At 34.9% G+C, this 24,931-nt stretch overlaps 2 protein-coding genes across 7 annotated transcripts; one reads left to right on the forward strand and one right to left on the reverse strand.

Moving 5' to 3' along the window:
* The first annotated feature begins 253 nt into the window (after positions 1–253).
* Positions 254–24,931, forward strand: LOC136989496 (laminin subunit gamma-1-like). Of its 2 annotated transcripts, XM_067287671.1 has the most exons (26): positions 254–722; positions 2,241–2,542; positions 2,618–2,748; positions 11,488–11,666; positions 13,156–13,341; positions 13,419–13,536; positions 14,126–14,233; positions 14,298–14,434; positions 14,499–14,618; positions 14,688–14,993; positions 15,065–15,289; positions 15,355–15,537; positions 17,191–17,320; positions 17,462–17,574; positions 17,651–17,953; positions 18,031–18,171; positions 20,421–20,615; positions 20,689–20,998; positions 22,493–22,630; positions 22,702–22,879; positions 22,945–23,067; positions 23,137–23,251; positions 23,325–23,524; positions 23,600–23,758; positions 24,289–24,388; positions 24,454–24,931. In XM_067287671.1, exons 1-26 carry the CDS (start codon positions 356–358, stop codon positions 24,717–24,719), a joined length of 4,833 nt encoding a protein of 1,610 aa, XP_067143772.1. In that variant the 5' UTR covers positions 254–355; the 3' UTR covers positions 24,720–24,931. The 2 variants fall into 2 exon arrangements, with proteins under 2 accessions (XP_067143772.1, XP_067143773.1); XM_067287672.1 differs by lacking the exons at positions 254–722; positions 2,241–2,542; positions 2,618–2,748; positions 11,488–11,666 and adding an exon at positions 11,795–12,136.
* Positions 2,754–11,311, reverse strand: LOC136989497 (uncharacterized). Of its 5 annotated transcripts, none has more exons than XM_067287675.1 (14): positions 11,095–11,311; positions 9,794–9,892; positions 9,620–9,718; positions 9,266–9,367; positions 9,092–9,190; positions 8,727–8,831; positions 4,596–4,787; positions 4,406–4,523; positions 4,261–4,346; positions 4,004–4,194; positions 3,779–3,856; positions 3,322–3,373; positions 3,143–3,234; positions 2,754–3,070 (listed from the first exon to the last, which is right to left on the reverse strand). In XM_067287675.1, the coding sequence occupies exons 1-14, from the start codon at positions 11,206–11,208 to the stop codon at positions 2,929–2,931; spliced, it is 1,569 nt and encodes a 522-aa protein (XP_067143776.1). In that variant the 5' UTR covers positions 11,209–11,311; the 3' UTR covers positions 2,754–2,928. The 5 variants fall into 5 exon arrangements, with proteins under 5 accessions (XP_067143776.1, XP_067143774.1, XP_067143777.1 ...); XM_067287673.1 differs by having other exon boundaries at positions 9,614–9,718; XM_067287676.1 differs by lacking the exon at positions 8,727–8,831 and having other exon boundaries at positions 9,614–9,718.

Consider the following 24,931-nt stretch of genomic DNA (forward strand, 5'->3'; position numbering starts at 1 on the left):
TATGAAGTCGCAATTTTATTATTATTAATTTAAAACTTATAAAATTAACTTTCTAGCCACATGATATACCTTCAGATAAATATTCAAATTTAGTGAATATATAAGTGTATAAAACACAAAACAGTATACATCGCATTTTTAATATATTATTATTATTTTTTTATAACTTTTAGTTTGGGGGAAATAATGCTTTTAAATACAATAAAGGTTATACTATCCGCAATGCATTGTAACTGCATAACAGCGCATACGAAGCGGATCATCAATCGAAAAGAGGGTCAAAAGACCGTCAGTCTGTCTCCACGTCTCCTCCTCCTCCACCTCCTCTTTACACACAGGCGATGTCAGCATCCAAATGCCCTCTGCAGCTGTCCAAGTAACTTTTATAGTCGTTCTCCTTCGTCTATCCTTGATCCTATGCCACGACGATCCTTGTTACGACGAAAATGGGCAACCTAAGTATTGTTTCCCCCCATTTACTAACGTTGCTTCCAATGTTTTAGTGGAAGCTACTAATACTTGCGGTGTCAAAGAACCGATAGAATATTGCCTTCATGTGGTCGAAGAGTGCAGGAAGTGCGACGCGCACGTGCTACGTCTGTCTCATCCACCTTCCTACATCACGGACAGTCACGATAAGGGTAAACCTACTTGGTGGCAGAGCGAAACTATGAACGAAGGGGTGCAGTTTCCAAATCAGGTTAACATTACTTTGCATCTAGGTAGGTCTACAGTAAAATTAAGCTTAATTAGTAATGTTTCGTTATAGAAAAACAGTTTTAAGTATAAAACTACGTTTAAATGTTTAATTAGTTTCTTCTGCTTAAGAAATTATTTTAAAATTTAATTAACTTTTTAAAAAATTATCCAGTTTTGGCGCCCGTAAAGCGGTCTTCTCTGCATTGTTACCGATCTTGCAGAGAGATTTCGCCTTCAAATCTGCAGTTTTCATATTAAAATAGTATGAATAAATTTTAAAAAATTGAGAATTAATTAACTTAAATTATTCTTTAATTATTTTTCTTATAAAATTTTGATGAATTAGGTTTATATTTAGAAATATTAATTTTTAAGTAGCTCAAAAACAGTTGCATTTGAATAAAATTAATTAAAAATGGTGATTTTCGCGTAAGATTTTCAACGAATGGAAACCTTAAAACATTCGATGTCATAATTTGTGTACTAATTTTAATTTATAGTTTGTCTGTCACGTTGTATATTTTTAAAATTGTTCATTCGATTCAATTGTGCCCCCGTTCGGTTTGAACAAGATTTCTAATTTAAATAAAGCAAAATTTACATTTAAACACCTTAATTTTTAATACAAAATGTCTTAAAAGATGTGATTTAGTGTCAGAAAATTCAGCAATTTAAAATTAAATAGTCCCAAAGGAAAATTTAAAGTTTAAGAAAATGATTATCCTCGATGATAATATAGAAAGAATCGTTTATAGTTAATATAAATGCTGAAAAAATCATAAATTTTAAATGAATTTTTAATTCAGTTATACTTTTATACGTTTATTATATTTTATAACTCTTACTTACAAATTAATGGATTATAAGGTATTTAAGTTAGTTTTGATTTACATAATTCAATAGCCAATATGCTAGGAAGTCCCTACAGTTTAAACTTAAAGTTCATTAAAGAATTTTTCAAATTAGAATTATAATTTTATGTTTTAAATCTAGCTTTTATTTTCAATTTTATAAATTTTGATGTTCAATTGATGATAAATAAATCGTTCTACGATACACTAGAATGCTACGATAAGATGATAAATTCATGGCATCTTTCAATGGAAAGATGCTATGCAGCTGAGAAATAAATGTCCAATAATTGCTATTTCTGATACTGATAAATGAATCTTTTGTTACTATTATATAAAATTGAGGTTTTAAGTGTAAAGCCTCACTCTTTTAAGGCCTCAAACACTCATAAATATATACTTACTGATACCTGGAAGCCAGTGGGAGATCTTGTACTGTACGTGTATCGTGTGATACTGCTTACAGAAGGGGCCTCTCAGGCCTACTTCATCTAATGCCTTCTACAACCTTAAATGCTTATTGCATCAGAATTAGCTTACCCCATATTTTGGTTTAGTTCTACATTTTTCGTGTTATAATTATAAAATGGCTGTATGAGTTAAGATTTAGGATCAACTAGAATAATTAATTAATTAAATTGTTTTTGTAAATAATTAACTACATTTTAATTATTTTTTCCTGTATTTTAGGGAAAACTTTCATCATTTCTCACATCGCTATCGAGTTCTACTCCAGTCGACCGGAGAGTTTCGCCATCTATCGAAGAGAATCGGAGTCGAGTCCATGGTCACCCTATCAATATTTTAGTTCATCCTGTCTAGAGACGTACGGCATATCGAATAGCACTTGGTTAACAGAATATAACCAAACTAAACCCCTGTGTTCGTCCGAATATAGCGAAATTTCACCCCTAACCGGGGGTATCGTCATCTTTAGTACATTAGCGAGGAGGCAGAGGATTTACCAGTTTCAAAACAGCACCGAGTTACAGGTAGGTCCGTTTCCAAAACCTGTTTTAGCGCGGGATTAAACTGACAGTTCGTTACAGACGGGTTTTATTTATTAGGAGTGGGTTAAAGCGAAGGATATTAGACTGACACTCGACAGATTGAATACGTTTAGGGACGAAATTTATGGAGCGCCCCACGTTTTGAAGTCGTATTACTACGCCATATCCGATTTAACTATAGGTGGAATGTGAGTATAAGTACAAATTTATTCTTTTTAAAAATGTCATACATTTATTACATATTTAAATATGATAAAAATATTTTTCACACTCTTTCCAAATAAAAAAAACGTATGTAATTTTGTAGTAAAATTGAATGAACGAGTGCTATTTAATTATATATAAAAATTCCACATTTTTTTCTGGGTTCAGTTGAAAAAAGAGGCTAGAGAAGGTCTATACTTCCAATCACTCCGAAGCAAAACTTTATATATATTTATCACCAACGAAGGAAAATTCTCCGTAAAATAGAAAGCTGGATTGTTCAGGATGGTTCGAACTTCGTCTGATCTGTAAAATATACGTGTTTTTGCTTCATTTAATATGCAATTTGTTAATTTTCGTATTAAAATGTACGCTTACAGTAAATTATAAGGTTTAATACAGTTCGATATGAGTCGAAGGAGACCCGACATTTTTTCAAAATGCTGACCTGAGTAGGTATCTTGTGAGATCTGCGGATGAATTTGAAAAGCTCAACTTATATAAATTAAATAAATGCTGATTTACGGTTTAAATTCAATTATAGAATTCGCTATTACCCAGTTTTCAAAGCGAGTGAATTCTGTTCTTCCTTCGATTTCTTTCCAGCACCTGTTAGAAACTACGATTGGTAGATACTTCGAGATGCATTGGTCTTGTCAGAACAGTGTATACTTTTTATGCCAGTTCGATGTAATGCTCCTCCTCTGTCTACGTCCCTCAGTTCGTGGCTGGGAGGTAGCGCGTTACTCTCTTACCAGTCTTTCCCTAGCCAGCTGCTTGATCACATAATATTTTTCTCGACCCGTCTATTCCCGATTTTTCCTTAACTTACCTTCAAGAAGTGTAATATATCAGTCCGAATGTCTTAAAAGATATCACCCCTTTTTAATCGTTCCCATCGAGGTATGTTTTTATAACGGGGACGAGGAAAATAGCGTCGAAGTAACGTAAAGGTGTACACCATTCTGATAAAACCGGTGCAATTTAAATGCGAACACGGCACATATGACATACTTTGAATCCATTTCGGGTTGATTGACTACGGCTATCAGAAAGTCCAGCTTTTTTTGAGAACTCCAAAAGTAAGGATGGCTGCAAAAGGTTTGATTTAATATTAAGCCGCGTAAAACGTCGCAGGATATACAAAGCATCACCACTTATTAGGGTGATGCTTTGTATATCCTAAACTTTGTTATAATTCCTTTCTTACTCTATAAAATAGAAGTTTTTTAAACTCACTTTAAGATCATGCATGCCGTAGGTCTGGTGGTCGGTTCGTAAGATATCATCCAAGCCACCGAATCGTTTAATTCTGGGCCAAGATATTGGAATATGGGATTACCTTCACCTATTTTCACTTGACATTCAATATCATTGGAACCGAAAGGATGTAGGCCAGTAAAAATAAAGTATGTTAGCATTCCAGCAACCTGTAAATACACTAAAATGTAGTAAAGTGTACGCAGAGTTTAATGGAAGCATCGATGATTTTATACTTGTATATCGGAAGCGGCCGTAAAGGCAGATTTGGCCACCGATGTACTTATAGCCGTAACGCATTCTTGACATCTCCAGCTGTAAACTGATGGCGTAAAAGTTATCATTACATTCCCATTGGTTCCTGTCGACAAGCGTACTTACCAGATACTTCATTAGGAGAAGAATAGGTTAAAATTCCGCAGAGAGGCGGCCACATGTCTAACAGACCGAAATCACTCAAAAGCAGGTTGCCATTCGTGCCTATTTGGACATTGTTTGGCTGTACGAAAGAGTAATTACGTCTGTTAACGCGTAACAAAACGTCATAAGTGCGTTAGGAACGAAACCTTACCTTTAATCGACCGTGCAGGATCGACTGACTGTGCAAATACTCAAGACCTTCGAAAAGTTGATGGACCAACTTCTTACCAACGATTGGTAGTAAATTATTCTTTTGTACGAGTGGTAGATATTCTTGTAGATTGTATTCGCATAGTTTTGTCATCGTGTATACTGGCCCGCATGAGTAATTATAGCACACCTCCTGTAAGATTTAAACATAAAATTTAAATTATATTGAATACTTGTGTAAATATAGTAGGCATTGACCCTCCTTTTTTGCAAATCTCGACGTTTTGAGATCCCCGAACTCAAACAATAAAGAAAAAAATTCTAGCAGAGAGAGTTGAATTGCGTAACTTTCTCAGCCGTTATGAGTTTTTTTATTTAAAAAAGTTTATTTGCCAAACATTGATAAGTGCTGAAGGTATGTTTGTCTAAAGATAATGCTTTATTAAAGAAGTTAAAAATGGATAAAACTATTTGAATTTTTAAACATTTCTAATTGTAACCGTTTTCTATTATAGTTATTTGGACTCATTTGTCTATATATTAAAAACGTTTTATATTTAATCACTAACTCAAACTCAGCCTTCTTACAAAATATACTAGATACATCCAATACACCTAATTGCTGAGAACATATATTTATTACGTATAACTAACGTTTTCGGCCCACTTTATGGGCCATCCTCAGGTTACAGTTGTTCGATTCTAATACAAAATCGAACACGTTCAAAATTAAACTAAATTAGAACATACATTTTAAAATTAAACAAATAGAACAAGTATAACACCAAATAATAAATAAGAAAATCCAAATAAAACACAAATGTAAATGCAAATAAAATACGGTGACTGGCCGTAAACATTAAGGAAAAATTCCTTATCCTTTAGCCCAGATATCTACTGAGCCTCTGTAGAAGCATTATTATGTGTGTTACTTTTTACCATGTACTTCCATGATGACGGTAACCCCGTCGCATCTTTATAATTTAAACATCTGCCAGACAAACCCGCTCTGTAAATTTCGCATTTCTCCGTTATGGATGACAACGTTGGCGAGTGTACTTTTGCAAGAATTTTGGCATCCTCCCATTGCACAACAGAACCATCGGCTTGCGCAATCCTGGATAACGCTGTTGAACACTTGTTTTTTGCGACATCATACTGGTGCTCTTTAATCCTCACTCTAAGGTTTCTATTGGTGACCCCTACGTAGTCCTTATCAATTCCCAATTGCTCATTTTTGTAGGGAATCGCATAAACTCCTGCCTGCTCTCTATCGCCAATTCTTTCTTTGTCATTTCTAATCAACCTATATACTGTGGGGGCTCTTTTGCATAATATACATAATTTGCATTTACATTTGTGTTTTATTTGGATTTTCTTATTTATTATTTGGTGTTATACTTGTTCTATTTGTTTAATTTTAAAATGTATGTTCTAATTTAGTTTAATTTTGAACGTGTTCGATTTTGTATTAGAATCGAACAACTGTAACCTGAGGATGGCCCATAAAGTGGGCCGAAAACGTTAGTTATACGTAATAAATATATGTTCTCAGCAATTAGGTGTATTGGATGTATCTAGTATGTTTTATATTTATTTAATCAAAACTTATTATTTAAAAAATAAAGATATTTTTATATATCGAAAGCTGAATTATGTTACATCAAACACATCTTAACTGAGGTTAAGGTTGAAAGTATAGCCAATATTTTAATTTTAATTCACTTACAAGTATAGGAAGTATATTCTTATGATGAATCACATTGGACGTTAAGCGAAGCATGTTCTGTGCCGTTTTTTTGCAGGAAGTGTCGGAATATATTTTCTTAATTACAACCTCCTCTCGATCATAAAAGCCGAGGTAAGTAGAAGTTTTTCTGAAAATACGAAATGTGAAATTAATTAAGAAACGGTAACGATGAAATTAAAACGAACTTATAGGACAGTAAATAGCGAGTAAAAAGTGAGCAAGTTGAGCAAAAACTGAGAAAAATGAGTAAACGTAAACAGAAATAAGTAAAAATTGAGCAGAATTGAGTAAATATTGAACAGAAGTGTGTAAATAGTGAATAAAATGTGAGTAAATAGTGAGAAAACCGAACTGATTACCCTTGGCGTAGAGTCCATTCCTTCCGTTCTACGTAGAAAGCGGATTTGACAAAACACCTTTGATTCTCAGGTTCTGCTAAGAGTTTACGTAGAAGAGGTTTCCATCTCTGGGATTGCGGTCTCCATTCTGTGACGATTTCTTCCCCCGATTTCGATGCGACATTTATCCCAGCATCCAACGAATTTCTACACTTCCTCATCAACATCCTCATCAAGTTTGTTAAAACTTCGGACAGTAACTGTACGAATCGTTCCGATTCGGGATCTTCCTTGTCGTCATTCGTTGTAATTTCAACTCGATCTTCTGAAGTTTCGGAACCGCCTTCGGGATCGGCCCTATCTTCTGTAAAGTGACAATCAGACGAGGGAAGGTCGGAGAACGTAATGTTGGCAGATTCCAGATTAGGCGAAGAACTATCCTTGTGAAGATCCCATAAATAGCAGGAAGAATCGTTGGCGACGTTTGATGCGTTCGTAAATATCCTGGTCGAGATGAAATCACCCCGTGTGCCATCCAACTTTTCTGACGGCTACCAGAAAGTTAACACCACAAATTAGCAAAATATATGGTTTTTCCAACTTGACTCGGTATTATTGATATCGAAAGCCAGGAATTTAAATATACGGGGTGATCGAAAGTCGGTTAACCATTTTACAGACTAAATTACTGTCTTGTTCAGACACTTTATTACTTACTAAATTTGCAAAAATTGTTCGAAGTCAGGTGTTCTTTTTCAATACTCAAATTACACTTTAAAACATTTTTAAAAATTGCCGAGTTTCCTGCAAAAAAATATAGTTAACCGACTTTGGGTCGGCCCGTATATACCAACTTACTTTGTCTAAATGTTTATGGCACCCTAATGATGATAAAATCGAGGGAAAATCTTTAGAATATTCGTCTAGTTCTAGATCTATCGACTTATTTAGATTTTTCTTAACTGCACTGGCATAGGTTCCGGGGTGTCGTTTCCAACCACCAGAACGACTAGATTCCGATTCGGTAAACTGATTGCGTGGTCCTTCCCAGTAATTAATATTAGGTGACCAGTCGTCTTCTCTGATTTCAGACCCGTGCTTTTGAGAGAAAGTGTTGATGGACTTTGCACCATTTCTATTTTTGTCTGTTTTTGATGTCGATGACTTGTTTTTTCTTCCGGGAGTGCTTTTACCCTTTTTCTTACGTACTGCCAATTCGAAATCGTCACCCTCACTCTCTCGTGTCCGAGTGTAAGGATCCAAATTACGCTTTGTTCCCGTTTCCTCATTCTCACTTTCTTTAATTTTAACGTATCTGTTACTATTAACGAATAGTTTCGTCCTCATTTTCTTTATCTTCTGATTGTTCGTTTTCTCTGTTTTCGAACCTTTCGCTATCATTAAATTTGTGGTTAAGTCACCACTTTTAACGCAGATTTTCTGGTACGTGTCCTTAAATCTCTCCCATATCACCGATACTTTAACTTGCTCCTTCTCTTGCCAGTAGTTTAGGATGAAAATATGGGTACTAAATTCTGTTACATAGGGGGTCAGAAACGTAAAATTCTTCTCTAACCATCTCCTACCAGCTTCGACTTCTGCCACCGCTTGAATTGGTAACAGAGCGGCGCATCTCAATTGAAACTGATCTTCCTCTTTATAAATCTTCGCCACCTTTAATATTAGTTCTGGAGCATTTGCTTCTACGAAATCTTCGGCCAATTCTTCAACGATGTACTTACTATAATCGGCTTTATCATATATCAAGCAGGCCGATAGATGGAACAAGGTCCATAGTAAGTCGGCATCTTTTACATTTTTCTCGGCACATTCTACCAGGTTGGCAAAGATGCCATTCGTATGAAGAAGTGTAACTCCTTTTTTCATCTTGCGACGTATATGCAATAGAACTGGGAATAATATATCCTTAAGGAATGAGGAGGTGGCTGCTGGACAAGTCAGTAATTCGATCCTCCTCTGTACAATTAGGAAATGTTTTATGTATGAAAATACAATATTTCTGTAGAATTTAACAAAAATTTACCTTGACGAAGGTATTTTTGAAGGAGTAATCCATTTTCTGATATAAGCAATGCGCTATTTCGGAATGCTGGTGGAATACGGCGTAACATAACGCTGTAGCTCCTTTCTGTAAAGCATATAAATACTAAGTCTGGACTTCGTTTATTAAATTTCATCTTATCTGTTCTATTCGAGAGCTCAAACTAGTACTTTTAAAATGTTCGGCTCTTCATCAGATAACTAGATGTACTATACAGTGCTGTACATCACACCTGTGACCAGCCAAAATGCTCGAATGTGCTTGATTGTAACTGAGTTCTCCAATGAACAAGAGTACGATTAAACATATATACTGTGTAAAAGTTCTTTGTTAATATTAGGGTTTACCTGATCTTCAAGCAGCAAATTCGCACCACGATAGAGGAGTATTTCGACTATTTGCATATGACCTTGCGCGGTTGCTATCATCAAGGCCGTTTTCCCATTCTGTAAATGGAGTTAATTCAATAAAATGAAAGCTAAAAATTGTGTAAAAACAGCAAAAGTACATTAAAAACCTACCAAATTCTGATGGTTTATATTAATGTCATGGCGCGAGAACATTGAAGTTATTCCAGCTTCCCAACTCGTACCGGCTGCTAGTACTAGAAGGGTATTTCCGTGCTAGAACGAAGACGTATTTAAAACCAAATTTTAATTTTTATAAGCCTCTTTTATAATTTAAAAGATTACTTTATCTATGTGATTCGGATCTCATCCTCCCAATTTCTCTAAAAATCTCTAGAGAAGATCGAACGAGCCAATATCAGAGTTGATGATCGACGTCGTCAAGGTATCGGTGTCTTGACGACGTCGAGGGTCAGAGATTAAATACTCAATAAACAATGCCTAAAGATGAGGAAAACTTACACGAACCTTTCTCAGAACGGTTGGATCGGCTCCTGCCTCTAGGAGTTTCTTAATTAAATGCACGTGACCTCGTTCGACCGCCATGATGAGTGGAGTAGTGCCATCCTAAATATAAGAATATGATGGACATTTAATCAAGAATAAATTGATAAAAATACATTTTAAATTGTAAGCTCTCACCGCTATTTGCACGTTGATACTGTCACCGGCATCTAACAAGAGATCAATGGCTTTCTCGTCACCTAAATACACGGCTTTCACTATAGAAGGATATTTTTTCTAAAGCAGAAAAATAGAATATAGGAATTAATTCGAATTTTTTAAAATTAATTCGGAATTTAATTTTCTTTTACACGTTTGAATATTATATAAAATTCTGTAAATGAATCGAATTTAGTATTTAGCTAGTAAAAATTAAATATTTCAAACGGATTTATGTAGGACTAGATGTGATGCAGTTTTAGTTTCAGGACTTTATACAGTTGAACTTTCAACAGCGGACATTTTTTCGGGAATTTTTTAAAACAAAAATGCATGGAACATAACCTGCATTTTTCTATGTTCTAATCTGTTGTGTCGGAAGTTTGACTCTATTTAATTCATAGAATGAATTCTCCTCCTCCTGTCTGTCTGTTATCTCTCTCATTTTCTTCCTTTTCCATCTCTCCTCATTCTTCTCTTTATTTTTCTCCCTATACATTTTACGTATTTTTATTTCTTTGCATCAGATAAAAGAGAGGGAAGGAGGAGGAGGAAAGGATTTATTTTGTTTTGTTTTGCTTTAACAGTTTACCCCCAAGCGAAACATCGAGAAGGGAACTTTTTGTGAAGTTAAATTTGAATTATTTTTACTTAATTTTTACAAATTTTATACGTGCTCTATTAATATATTTTGTGTTAAGAAAGCACAAAAGATCAGAGTTAAAATTAGGCAACACTTAGCTTTACAAAGCCTGTTTGTTATCTGGAATATGTCTACTCAATTCTACAGAACAAAATGATAATGCAAATTTTATTTTTGTAGATTTTAAGACGTTAGAAACTATCTTATATACGATGCCCAGCTCTATAACGAAATCTTAAAGCTGTTCGTCGAATCTTTAAAAGTTTAGAAGGCTTGCAATAATAAAATGGAGCTTTAGAGTCGTGGAAAATAAGCAAAATTACGCATCAAACTACGTTGAAATCTTATTAATTATGGATTTTCATGACTGTCGTAATGAGTAGAAGGCTGCAAATAATATTTAACTCTAGAATCGCACATTAAATTACCCGCTGCTTCGATTTCTCGTGTTAAAATTACAAATATTTGCATAAATTAATCAACGAATAACTCGTAAAAATATTTATGAAATTACTTTAATTTATTATTAAAATATTATTTTTAGAATAATTAGGCAAACTATCTTTTCAGGATTCATGCATAGCTTAAAATCAAAATATTAATCCTCTCGCAAGTAAAATTCATAGTTTTCTCTTACCATCTCCTTTAGATTTTCTTTAATTTCGGGTGAGACGTGATTTATTAGATTTGAGAGATAATTTTCCGCCCTTTTTCGTTTCTGTTTCGAAACTTTATCTTCGACTGTCGACATTTCGTCGTTGAGATTTTATATTAAATTATTTGGAAGAAATTAAACTAACACAATGGTTTCTTCAATTAGAATCTAACGGTTTCTAACGGTTTCTAAAATTTAAAAATCGAACCGTCGTTTTCAGAACTCTTACATCATCTGTCATTCGCTAGATGAATTTTTTGAAAGAATAAATTAACCAATAGAATTTTGCTTACTAAAATAAATTAACATAAATATATTTTTGTATAAACTTTATTAATTTTACTGTATTATTTTTTTCTTTTTCACCTTTATCAGATGCGAATGTAACGGGCACGCGAGTCAATGCTTGCCTAAGGCATTGCCTGGTGGAATTCAAGTACTGGAATGTCAGTGCCAACATTTCACTACGGGACCCGACTGTAACGAATGCTTACCGTCTCATAATGATGTACAGTGGGAGAAGGCAACTGTAGATAAGGCTTTTCAATGCCAAGGTAAACTTCTTTCTCTCTTCTACACAAAATCGATGTAAAAATCTAGTTTACAGGGCGCATATACTCTTATTATTAAACGTGTTCGATGTAAGTTCTTACGTCACGAATCTTTATCCCCGTTCCCGTGTACGCTTTCCACCAATGGCAACTTGCAAAACAAAAAACGAGTAGGGAGGGAAGAGTCCCAGTTCAGGAAGTAGGTTGGCTACTACTGTACTTGTAAAAGTCGGACACCTGTTACAAACTTTCCCTCTTCTGCTGTCATTCTCGCGGATGTTGATCTCGGCAATCACTTCCGAGCATCGATTTATGTATAAAACGATAAATATATCCTGGTGTTTAACATTTTTTCGTTATGTTTCGCCGTTATCTTAAGTGTTCTACGTATTTCTTGTATGTCATTGTGCCAATTTTGTCAATCGATGCGGCTTCGCCCCCTTATCAACACCAACAAAGGCTGGAGGGTAGAGGTAAGATAATAGAAAATACTTTTCCGACATGGTAAGCGGTTATAAATTAGTAAAAAGGGACTTTTTCATACGTTAAAAGGTGTAGATTTTATACGCTGACACTCCCATGAGGTGATTAACAACTTGTAGGATATATACATTAATATTTATGTCTCGTTAGCGAAAGTATGATCTTGTTTTTTGTGTATTTACATTTAAGTAAACTTTCGCTCGTCGTTAATTAACTATTTTTTGAATGCGTGTAGGGGAATTAGGACCGCGTTAACACTTGAAAAATTAGTTAAAATGGGTGCCAATTTTGTTCGGGGTTGATTTTTTCCTCGCTGTTTTACAACAGATGTCAATTTTTGTTATGTTTAAGCGTGGGACGATAGGTGGAATAAAGGTGGGAGCAGGTAACTTTAACTGCTGTGTAAGGATGAAATGTAACCAGTAATTTCTATACAGAACTTGCCACTACGGGCTACATTAACTTATCTCTAATTAATTTAGCTATACAGATAAATTGATTCGACTTGAATTTTAAGGCTATGTGAAAATCCCTCGTTTGCACTGCTTAAACATTCGTTAAAGGTATAAGAAAATGATAAAGGTGATAGAATTTGTGTTATTGATGATAAATACTCAACATAATAAAGAACCTTATTATGGCATTGATTCTTTTATATGCTGTTATTAATCTATAAACTACAGTGCACTACAGTATACAGTACTGCCGTACTATATGGTAATACTATAGTGTTGTGTAGTACGAAAACTAACAACTAATACTATACTACAGCATAGTTAAACTTTACTGTAGTATGATATAGCGCGAATATAAGCTGTGGATAGATATCGTAGCTACTCGCCTAGTATATTCTAAATTGGTTAATTTAACACAAGATGGCGGCTTAACCTCCCACCTTTAGTGCCAATTATGTAATATTTTTATAATTAAGTAGTCTTATTAAAATCCGTCCGTATCGTCTGTTTAATCAGATTTTTGTTTGTTTTTCCCTCCCCTTTTCTTCTATCAGAATGTAACTGTAATGGCCGATCCGAAAAATGCTACTTCGATATGGAATTATGGGAGAGAACGGGGCATGGAGGTCATTGTGTAGAGTGCAGAGATTACACAGACGGCCCCCACTGCGAAAACTGCAAGCCAAACCATTTTCGAAGGAGAGATGGAAGATGCGCACCCTGTAATTGCGATCCTTTAGGTAGGCTGATACTAAAACTAACAATTTTCGGTATAAATTTATCAGAATTTTATTAATTATGGATGATTTTTTCCCAGGATCATACTCTCTTCAGTGCGATAATGAAGGAAAATGCCAATGCAAACCAGGCGTAGAAGGAAGGAGATGCCAACGTTGCTCTTCTAATTATTTCGGTTTGTCTCCTCACGGTTGCAGGTAGATTTTAGTTATTATTATTTTCCTGGCTCTGTTAGCAGATGGAAAGTATGGCGATCGATCAAAAAATGCCCCCCGAAAATTTTTACATTTTTTGGACTCGGGACCTTGAAATGTCTAGAAATGCAAAAAATGGCGTTTTTTTTTTGTATGTATGTTTATGTGTGTATGGGGGTACGATTTTGTTCACCTTCTTTGAAGCTTAATAACTTTGTGCTTTTTGTCGAACATTTCTGAAATTTTGCAGGGAGGTTTGTGTATTAGGGGATCGATGCTATTAAATTTTGGTAATTGAAGGTCGAGAGGTGGGGAGATAACGGGGCTCGTGTGCACCTCGAATACCGTTGGACTTAATAACATTTTTACTCGTTATTAACATTTACAATTTTTTATAAAACCCATCCCTACCTGCCCTCAAAATTTAGTTTTTTTGCCTTTTTATACTAATTAAAAATATAAAGTTTTTAAAATAAAATATCGGAACAAATGGCGCCACCAAATGTTACCGAGCAAGTTAAGCAACTCGTTGCGGGATTTGTTTAAAACATTTACGGTATAATTGTTTAATTAATTAATTAATTTTTTACAGTTCTTGTGACTGTAATTCCGCCGGAATAATCAAAGAAATTCCCATATGCGAGCTTACCACTGGTAGTTGTAGATGTAAAGAATACGTCGAAGGACATAAATGCGACAGGTGAATAATTAGAGGATTTTAAAATTAAATCTTAACGAATATTAACGGAAATTTATAATCTTAGATGTAGAGAGGGATATTTTGATATGCAAGAAGAGAATGAATTCGGATGTGTTTCTTGTTTCTGTTACGGCCATTCGAATAAATGCAGGAGTACTCCTGGATACTACCAAGTTATTATTGATACAAGCTTTAATAACGGTAATTATCGATACTTTAATGACTTTTCTTGAACTGTTTAACTTAACATTACGCTGTCTTCTAGATAAGGAAGACTGGAGAGGTGAAGATCACGGAGTACGTGTACCTGTGTATTATGACCCCGATCTTCAGGTGTTACAACTCAGGTCCACGAACAGTCACACCATGTATTTTTCTGCACCAGGTAATTTAGGCCATTTAAATTGAAATATTTCAAATTTATGCGGTTATCGACACGTTTTTCCTCGTTTAGTCTGTTATTTGGGTGATCAACGAGCATCCTATAATCAATATCTATCGTTCGAACTTCGGTTCAGTGGAGAAGGAGCCAGAGCGGGAGCCGAAGATGTTATTATAGAAGGTGGAGGATTGAAGATCTCGTCACCCATCGTAGGCCAAGGAAATCCGATGCCCGAAGCGCGGAGTAGTCAAAAGTATAAATTTCGTTTGCACGAACACCCCTCCTTCGGATGGCAGCCTAGACTAAGATTTCACGACTTCATGAGGGTTTTATCCAACGTGACGGCTATAAAAATACGTGGAATCTATACCCCAGGAAGTGAGTAGGTTGTTTATTAGTTCAGAAATTCGTGATTTTCAATTAATTCTGCTTGTAACCCCTCCCCGAAGCCATCGGATATCTGGATAACGTGAGATTGGATTCTGCTCGTCAAACGCCCGGAAGGTTAGAAGCCACCTGGATCGAAACTTGCCATTGTCCTCCTAGTCATACCGGACAGTTTTGTGAGAAGTGTGCCGCCGGGTACACTAGAAATCCACCCGGTGGTACAGTTTTTGATACCTGCGTGCCCTGCAGTTGTCGCGGACACGGCGATACTTGTGATCCGGAAACAGGTGAAACTAACGTGAAGTCGTTTATTATATTCGGTCGGAATCGACATACAATATTATTCTTGCAGGTGCCTGCTTGTGTAAGCACAATACAGTGGGGGAGAGATGCGACAGGTGCGCTCCAGGTTACTATGGGTTGGTGAGAGGTGCTCCCGGAGACTGTCGACCTTGCCCTTGTCCGAATCAAGGAGCTTGTGTGGTCCTTCCAGACGGACGGATCGCCTGTAGAGAATGCGAGATAGGTCATACGGGTAAGTAAATATGTGTAAAGCTTAAAATAACAAATGTTTGTTGGTACTTTTCCTGCTTAAGTCACAGGTGCGAGAAAATATTAAATACTACAAATTGCGCGAAAATATTTACAGAAAATAATTTTAATTTCAAAGATTATTTCAGCTGATGATTATAATATAAATTAACAGCATTGAAATATTCAAGATAATTATCATTACCTTAATTGAAATGCACACGTAGGTTGTACTAACGCACACACCAAAATACAAAAAAAAAAAAAAAAAACTGTCTTTTTTGGTGTCAGCAGATGAAACAAAGACAATATTGACTTTAAAAACAAATATATTTACAGTTTTGTTTTTAAAAAGACAAGTTTTTACTTCTATTCATTATCTCACTGATAAACACTGTAAAGTACTGTTTATATTATTTTATAATATATAATGCAACTAGATATAAATAAAATTTGGTACTGCAGCAATCAATGCGTTTCGTACTACATTGTAAATTTTTATATTTATCCACCCATAATGGGTAGCTCGATAGGACAGAAATGAAGTCTTTTCTTTCCCTATAAATATCTTTTTGTTTTATTATTTTCTTCTTTATTGATTGCTATTAAGAGAGTTAGATTAGTTTAACACTTAGTTTCCTAAAACATTTTTATGATTTTTTTATTCCAGAAATTTTGAAAAGAATTATTTCAATTTTACATTTATTTACAAAGGTTGTTTACACGTCTTTCATTTTATGCAGATAAAAGTTGTGAACACATTGTACTAAATAAATAAATAAATACACTCTTAATAAAACTTAAACATTTAGTTTTAAGCCATTATCAATCAAATGAATTAATTTATATTAATTTCTGAAGTAGCACAAACTGAAAAATAAATTAATAATAACGTCAAAAATAATTAAAGATGAGATCTTATGACTTTCAGCACTAACAATGCAAAAATTCTTTTTAAGGAGAGAGAATTTTTGCTCACTGCAATCAGTGAAATCAGATTATTTATCACGAATATGCCATTATCTTCAATATAAAATCTGGGATAAAATGCGAATATTAATTTATATAACTACTTTTGATGACATGGCACCGATTTTTGAAGAATTTTACCCGTCTCGTCTAAATAATTATAATTAGTAATCAAACAAATAAAATTCACTTAAATACACTAAATCAGTGATTTATCACACACACTAGATGACCGAAAACCACTGCAATTCACTAGTTTTTGATCACGCGCACCTGTTACGAGTGAAAACAAGTCGCGAGTCAGACACAACAAAGTAAGCAATTAGGTTTTTGGCTGGTGTGACACGAAATAGCCAATAATTTATTTAAGCATAAAATAAATCATCGGGTAGCGGGGAAACTCGTGACACTCCTAGAAGTTTGTTGCGACACCCCGGAGCGTCGTGAGAGCCAAGTTAAAAACCACTGCACTAAATACATCAAAAAGTGAGCTATATATATGTATATATATAGCTCACTTGCTGATGTAAAAAATAATATATATATATATTTGAGAATTTACAATTATTAATCAGTTGAACTATAGGTAAGGCAAATTTCACTTGCCTATCGTTGAAAGCAATTTAAGAACATGGCTTTATATGAAGTTTAAGTATGTATATACATAATTTAATTTTATATAATGTAGGACCAAAGTGCGAATTGTGCGTAGACGGATATTACGGAGATCCTAAAGGTAATTATGGCCCCCCTCGACCTTGCAGAAAATGCCAGTGCAACGATAATATTGATCCTAACGCCGTGGGAAATTGCAATTCGTAAGTAAGATTGCATAAATAAATAAATAAATAAATTTTTCACTTTCGATTAACTTTAATGTTTTAAAGTCTTTTCGTCACGCGAAAGTTCACTTATATTCGTTAGAAATTCAAGTATTTTTTTCGTGTAATTTCTTTCAGGACGACTGGAGAATGTCTGAAATGCATCTATAATACAGCTGGACGAAATTGTGAAAAATGCAAGACGGGATATTACGGTAATCCCCTGGCTGTACCCCGAAGAGGATGCCAACGTGAGTCTTGAATATTTTATAAGCCATTCGACTCGTCTTCAAGCTATTATTAATTTTCCTCTCTGTGTTTTTTCAGCTTGTAACTGTTATCCTTTGGGTACGGTACAGCAGACCGGTGCTCCTAATTGTGACGTCTTAACCGGGCAGTGCAGGTGTCGAGCTAACGTGGTGGGACTAGGCTGCGACACCTGCGAGGTCGGTTACTGGAATATAGGAAGTGGCACGGGCTGCGAGAAGTGCAGCTGCAACCCAATAGGGTCGTATAATCAGACTTGTGACGTCAGAACGGGGCAATGTCACTGTTTGCCAGACGTAACCGGCAAGCATTGCGACACTTGTCGACCCTACTATTACGGGTTTTCTTCTTCGGGATGCAAACGTAATTACCATTGTACTTAAACCGTTGTTTAAGTATATTAATTACGCATTAATTATGAATTTTAATCACTTTTTTAGCGTGTAATTGCGATCCCGTTGGATCAACTTCGCTGCAGTGTGATTCCGAGGGGCAATGTCCATGTAGGCCTAACATGCAAGGTCGTCAATGTACTCATTGCCGTGATAATAAGAAGTTTCCGACAGAAACTATCTGCCTAGGTAGGAGATTACATCGTATTTCATATTGTAAGAAAATATTGATATTCTGTGTATTTAGTACTGAATGCCGGAGTTGTGATATGATTTGGTAGGTTCGTGTCTCAAATATGCATAAACATACGTAATACAGCTTGATCGGTGGTGAATATACAGTAATACTTTAAGAAGAAAATATTTATTTATTTTCCTCTTGTGCGGTAAACTATAAAAAAGTTTACCGCACAAGAGGAATTCCTTTACTTGATTTTATTATCAAGTAAAGGAATTTCGACAAATTTCTACGTTTTAGTCCAACTCACGTGTTATATTAGATGGTGTGATAGTACTATTGGTCAGGTGACAGATCGAAATCGCCAAAATTGTTCGTTACTTGAAATTTATTCAACTTTTTTATAGTTTACCGCACATGTAGTGGTCACGACATTTAATTTGAGACATTATATGCTGAATTTGATCAATGGAAACTATTTTGTACGTTTTTTTTTTAAATATTGGCCCTATACATACAGATTTTACCTCTTCTTCTACTCATAGAGAAGTTTTAATTTTTTATTATATTCTCCCTTATCTGTTATATATTTGGCGTGTTCATGATGCCGTTTCTACAAGTTTTGTTAACTCAGAAACAATAAATTAATTCATTAATTTCTACAGCTTTTTTCTTTAAAGGTTTCGAAGCTTTTCTTTAAAAATTTATTCGTTATATTTCTATATCATGTTGTAAGTTTTTATATAATTAACTTATTTGTTTTATATCAACTAAATGTTTCTAATTGAATACAATAGCTGATAGTTTATCTTCTTCCTCACTTTATCCAAAAAATTAGGAGTTAGTAGCCTTAATGAGTCATTGCCATCTTTGTTTTTTTCTTTACATCTTCATCTGTCAACTACTCTTTTATCGTATCGATTTGTATTTTATCTCTGAACTTCAATCTGTGTCTTTCTTCGTCCACTTAAATGCCTATCAAGAGGCAAAGGAGGTTTTTTATCATTTCACGAGTGTACACATGTAGTGCTTGCTTGTCCCGGAACAAAAATAACCGAAGAGGATCGATTTAAAATGATTCAGCATAACATACAAATAATTTCTGACTAAAGGATAAACATAACACTATTAAAAACATATTCAAAACGTTATCGAGTCATTCGTCCACCGTCGTGTTTAGAACGTTCGGATATTCACTATTCGGGGTACCATTGATGAATAGGGGACCCAAGTGTATTCTCGCACCAAATTCTACATGAGACGTTTAGGGTTAAAAAAACACCTGGTGTCGCGTATATCGCGTGCATCGTGGAGCACGGTCTGCCCAGTGGTGCACATTGTGACAGTTGTTCACTCCATTCCGGGAAAACAGTGGCTCGTCGGTCCACAAAATGTGCTAGTCGTTAACATGTAAATTTAAGATCATGTTGCACCACTCAAATCATAGTGCTGCATCCTCTGTATGTTATGTTGTGCTGGGTAGATGTGACGGCAACATAATATCCTGTGTATTGGTGTCCTCTGCAGTCCGCAACCTAACCCGACGCTGGAAAGATCTCTTTTGCCCTTGGTTAGATGTTTAAGTGGACACCCTACTTATATGGGTTTTTCACAAAGCTCACGCAATAGGAGATTGTGCAGAGAAGCATCAGGGGCAAGTGTATATAGTGTATTGGTTATACTATGCTTTATTTCGTGTACACAGTACTGTCAATTGTCAAAGAGAAATGAATTGCACAAAATTCATATATGTGGTAGAATCACTTTCATCTAACGTATGGCCCGGCTGCATAGTTCTGTAACTCACAACAAGGTATGTTCTGAGGATTGAGGTTTTTATAAATTATTGTTGTGATTAATTTTATTTAAATAAAACTAAAAATAACATTTAAACCGACAATGTGTTGCGCCCTTGTTATAATCCGCATATTGAGTATTAAAAGAAAACAAATTCAATCCTCACAACATACCGATTTACATTAGTTAAAAGTGATTCCGCCACGCATATGAATTTTGTGCAGTCAATTTCCGTTTGACAGTATTGCAGACCTGAAATGATGCATCATGTAACCGGCATACTATAGATTTGCCTGCAATCTCTTGACGCTTCTCCGCACAATTTCCTAAGGCTTACGAAACAACATAATAAATACTCAATTAATATATAATATTTATTCTATTAAACAAATAAAACAACTTAAAAAGAAGCCATTTTAAAAAATTACAGTTTATGAGTACAGATTCATGAGTAATTTTACAGATTGTCCAGCGTGTTACACATTAATCGAAGAGGAAACCGAAGAGGTGCAGAACAGATTGGGCGAGTTGGCACTTCTTATCGAAGAAATCCAAAACCACGACGAAGTAGTAACAGACGATTTCGAATTTCGAAGAAAACTGTACGAAGTCAAAGATTCTCTGGACAAACTAGTGAAAGACGCATCGAAAGCTGCAGGTCGGTCATTAAAAATATTTCTTGCTTGCGCCAAAATTTCGAACGGGTTTAAATTAACTCGCTCTCTTCTTAGCTCAAGAGAGCCCATTGATAAAAGATCTAAAGGATCTAAGAGAGAAGATAGAAGCAGTTCAAAACACGGCAGGTAAAGTTTCGTCTCAGATACCAGATATACAAAAAGGCAGCGGAGAAGCAGATTCCAACATCACTCAAGCCGAAGATATTATTAATCAGATCGAAGAGAGTTTAAGGATCGCTCGAGATTATTTCGATAGTCGATGTCGCAAAGCGTTACAGGATGCATTGGATCGGTCCGAAGAACACGATGAACAGTCCAAGAGGATGTCCGAAATCGCTAAAGAAGCCAGGATATTGGCTGATAGGTAAGGAGTTTTTATCATAACTTTAAGGAAAAAAAAAAACGAGTCCGGGAAGCGTTTAAACACTACCCAGGAATGATGTGTAGTGTCTAGACCAGCGATTCTCAACCAGTGGCACACATATCCCTACGGGTACGCAAGAAGCTTCGGTTAGTGTTACAAGTCTATATACAGATGGTTCAGGTGGTAATCGAGTGAAAAAGGTTGAAAACTGCTAGTGAAAATTTGTATAATCTTACAGAATATATTACAAAAATACACAATAAAAGTATAGTCTGTTACCCCTCGGTAATAATATTTTAAATTAAAATTATAACTTTAATTTATTTAATATTTTAAATTAATATATCATTAATTAATATTAAGCAGACCGAGTCAGCTTAATATGGGAGTTCTGTTTATAATATGAGAACTATATTAAAAATATTTTAAATACTTGTAGTGTTTTTTTATTTTTGCAAGAGTTTTGTGGACAGACACATTAAGTTCACACGTTCTCATGATATTAGGTTTGCTTATTTCTGCAATTTTTTCTGCAAATGTTTTATTCATTCTGTATTATAGTAATGTATATAGATCTATATAACGATATAAGCTTACATATAAACTTGGAAATGATGTGTAGACATCCTTACGCTAATTAAAAACTTATATCTTAAATTAACTTATAAACTTAAAGTAAATCAAACATTTTCTCTTCTTTGCTTCTACTGAGTCAGTGGCGCGTTATCCTATGGGCACGAAGGGCAATTGGTTGGCACAAAGGACAAAGATTGGTTTGGGGGCCCAAGGCTCCAAACCAATCTTTTATAAGAAAATATTTTTCCGAAAATATTTCCTCGAAAAAAAAAAAAAATGTCTCAAGTCAACACTGCACATGGGGTCCCCAATTCAAATTTGCCTGGGCCCCACGAAGCTTTAATGCGCCACTGGATAAAGTTCACTAATTTGGCTGTACTGGAATGTAGTATTAATGTTTCCACAAAAAAACCAGGATATCATTATTAGAGAGAATTTGCGTCACAGATGGCGGGAAAAGTCCCGTCATCAAGTGGTACAATTCCTAACTTGCCATATCAATAATAATCTGGTGATTCTTTGTAGAAACATTACCACTACGTTGCCAGTTTCACCAAATTACTGATTTTTATCCCATTTGACACATATATTTATTCTCATACAGTACAACTTTTTTCGTGTTTTCTATAAGATGAATCACGTTTTTTCGATGTTATAATGATTTTATATAGTACAAACATTCATAGCAACCACAAAATAAACTTCAAAAGTTATTCATTTATGCAATTATCCGGAGAATTTCGATAATTGTTTGAATATTTAAAGTGTATGTAGCTGAATTGCTGTCATTTTTTTCAGTTAAAACGGATTATATATCGATTTAAGCACTTCTTATAAATGCTTAGTTTCTCAAGAGTATATTCTAACAACGTTATGCTTATTTATATGATCTGTATAGTAACTTTTATTAAATTTTAGCCACGAAGAGATGGCAGCTGAAGTGAAGATTTTCAGTGATGACGCTTTAAATATATCAGCAGAAGCATTCCAATTAGCTAGAAGCACTGTAGATTCTTTAGATAAATTGAACAGAGAAGTGTATGCCTTAAATAAAAAGTAAAATTTCTTCTTCCTCTGTTTTTCGAACACTATATAATAGGTATATTAATGAAAAGTTTTTCTTTAAGACTGAGTGATGTAGAAGATATGATAAACAGGTCGAAAAAATTATCACAGGATGCGCATAGAGAAGGCGAAGAAGCCTATGACAAGGCACTAGACGTGTACACTGACGTGCATTCATTGATTATACCTGAAGTTAACGAGAGAAGAATGAAAGACGAAGCAGCTTATATTATTGACGAGGTAAGCGAATTACACAAAGATTGTTACTACATGATTTATGAGTTTTAAAAACTTTACTATTTCAGGCTCAAAGAATTCGTAGAGAAGCGGACGAAGTAGAGGATTTACATAAAGGTACCGTCGACAAACTTCAGAATGCGTTAGAAAGCTTGCAGGATCTTCTGGATGCTGCAAATTATCAACAACAGGCAAGTTTATCATATTAAATTAATTTTTGGTATTATATTGGATTTAATTATAAAAAAATCATTGGATAGTTAACGGACGAGTTGTTGGGGGATACAGATTCTGCTCTTGCCAAAGCTCTAGATGCAATTAAATTAGGAGAAGATACATTAAGAGACGCACAAAAGACTCTGGAAACGTTAAAAGGTTAACTTAAAAGAAAATAAGAAATCGAAAATATGCCGGAAAGTTTAGTTATTGTCCAAATTTTACGTTTTAGGATTCGACAAAGTCGTTCAAGATAGCAAAGATAAAGCCGAGGATTCTCTAAAAGATATACCTTTCATCAGATCTTTAATTAAAGAAGCGGAAGACAAAACTAAAGAAGCCAACGATGCCTTAGGAAATGCCAAGCAGGATGCTTTCGAAGCACGTGACATAGCGCAACAGGCTCAAAGGATCGCGGAACAAGCTTCGAAAGTATGTCGATATTTTCTTATCATTAAAGATAATCATGCTTATGGTTTATGTACTTATTGGTTTTATTACAACTAGAAAGCTAAAGACATTCTTCAAGAAGCAGACAAAACAATGGCTCTGGCAGATAAACTGAAGGAACAAGGAGAAGAACTTTCCATTCACATAGACGATGCGGAGGAGAAACTTCGAAGCGCCGAGAAACAAGCTGCCGACGAAAATCAATTAGCACACGAGGTACTAGAAAATCTTTGTTGTACAATATTCTTTAGTAAGAGTTTTTGGAGAAAATAACGGCGAAAAAGTTGAGAATTTAAGATAAAGTTTGTTAGTCTTTCAGTAATATTAGGTTGGATGCCCAGTGATCTCATATTGCTGCAAGAGGGAGAAAATCAATAGGAACAATACGCTCCTCTTCATAGTTGTCTTTTGACTTTTCATAGTTGTCAACACATCTATGAAAAATTCAAGAGCAACTCTGCAATGCATTGCTGTACAGGGATTTAGTTTAATAAATTTGAACTCTAATACTATAGGCCTTACTCCATAGAGAAAATCGTAAAAATTCTTACAAATTAATTTATCCCATACCTTTTACTTCTCTCGGGATATTCTCATTACCGAGGCTCTTCCTCAATCAAATATTATCTTTAACCATCATTACATCCTTACTTAATGTTAAGTTAATAATTATTATTTTTAAACGAAGCGACATGAATGCTTTGCATTCTCATCTACTTAACACGAAATTTTCCCCTTAAATTTAGGTCCTACATAAGTCCGGAGAAATTAAACACGATGCTCTTAACGTCGCCAAGAACGCTAACGATGCTCTCGACGATATTTACGACATCTTAAGACAATTAGGTACGTACTTTTTAATTACAGATTGCGTATAATGTTATCTTAACTGTATATATATCCATTGTTAGATAATTTGGATGACGTTGATGGATCCCTATTAAACGAACTCGAAAGGAAACTGTTGAGAGCTGAGAAAGAGATGAGGGATTCGGATCTGGATGCCAAAACGGCCGATCTCAGGGACGCTAGGAGGAAACAAGCCGGATGGATGAGGGATTACGAATCAGAGATCGAGATGTTGGAGAAAGAAGTAGAAAATATAGCAGCTATTCGCGCCTCTTTACCCGACGGATGCTATAGACGAGTTAAATTGGAACCAGCCGAAAATGCGTAGGACTTTTTGTTTTTTTTTAAATAATTTAATGTCTATTCTTTAACGTCGCTAATCTTCTAATGTTACTTTTTTAAAAAATGTTATCGATGTTTAATATGGTATCTACACGTGTTGAGATGATCTACTTGTTCCAGATTGCGATAACGCATCGACTGTCTTTAAAATTTGTGCACAAAAAGTAATTAAATTACTGTTGAAGTGTTTTATATGTA

Source organism: Centruroides vittatus, unplaced genomic scaffold (assembly GCF_030686945.1).
Source record: "Centruroides vittatus isolate TY-2023 unplaced genomic scaffold, ASM3068694v2 scaffold_576, whole genome shotgun sequence".
In the NCBI taxonomy this organism is placed as follows: Eukaryota; Metazoa; Arthropoda; class Arachnida; order Scorpiones; family Buthidae; genus Centruroides; species Centruroides vittatus.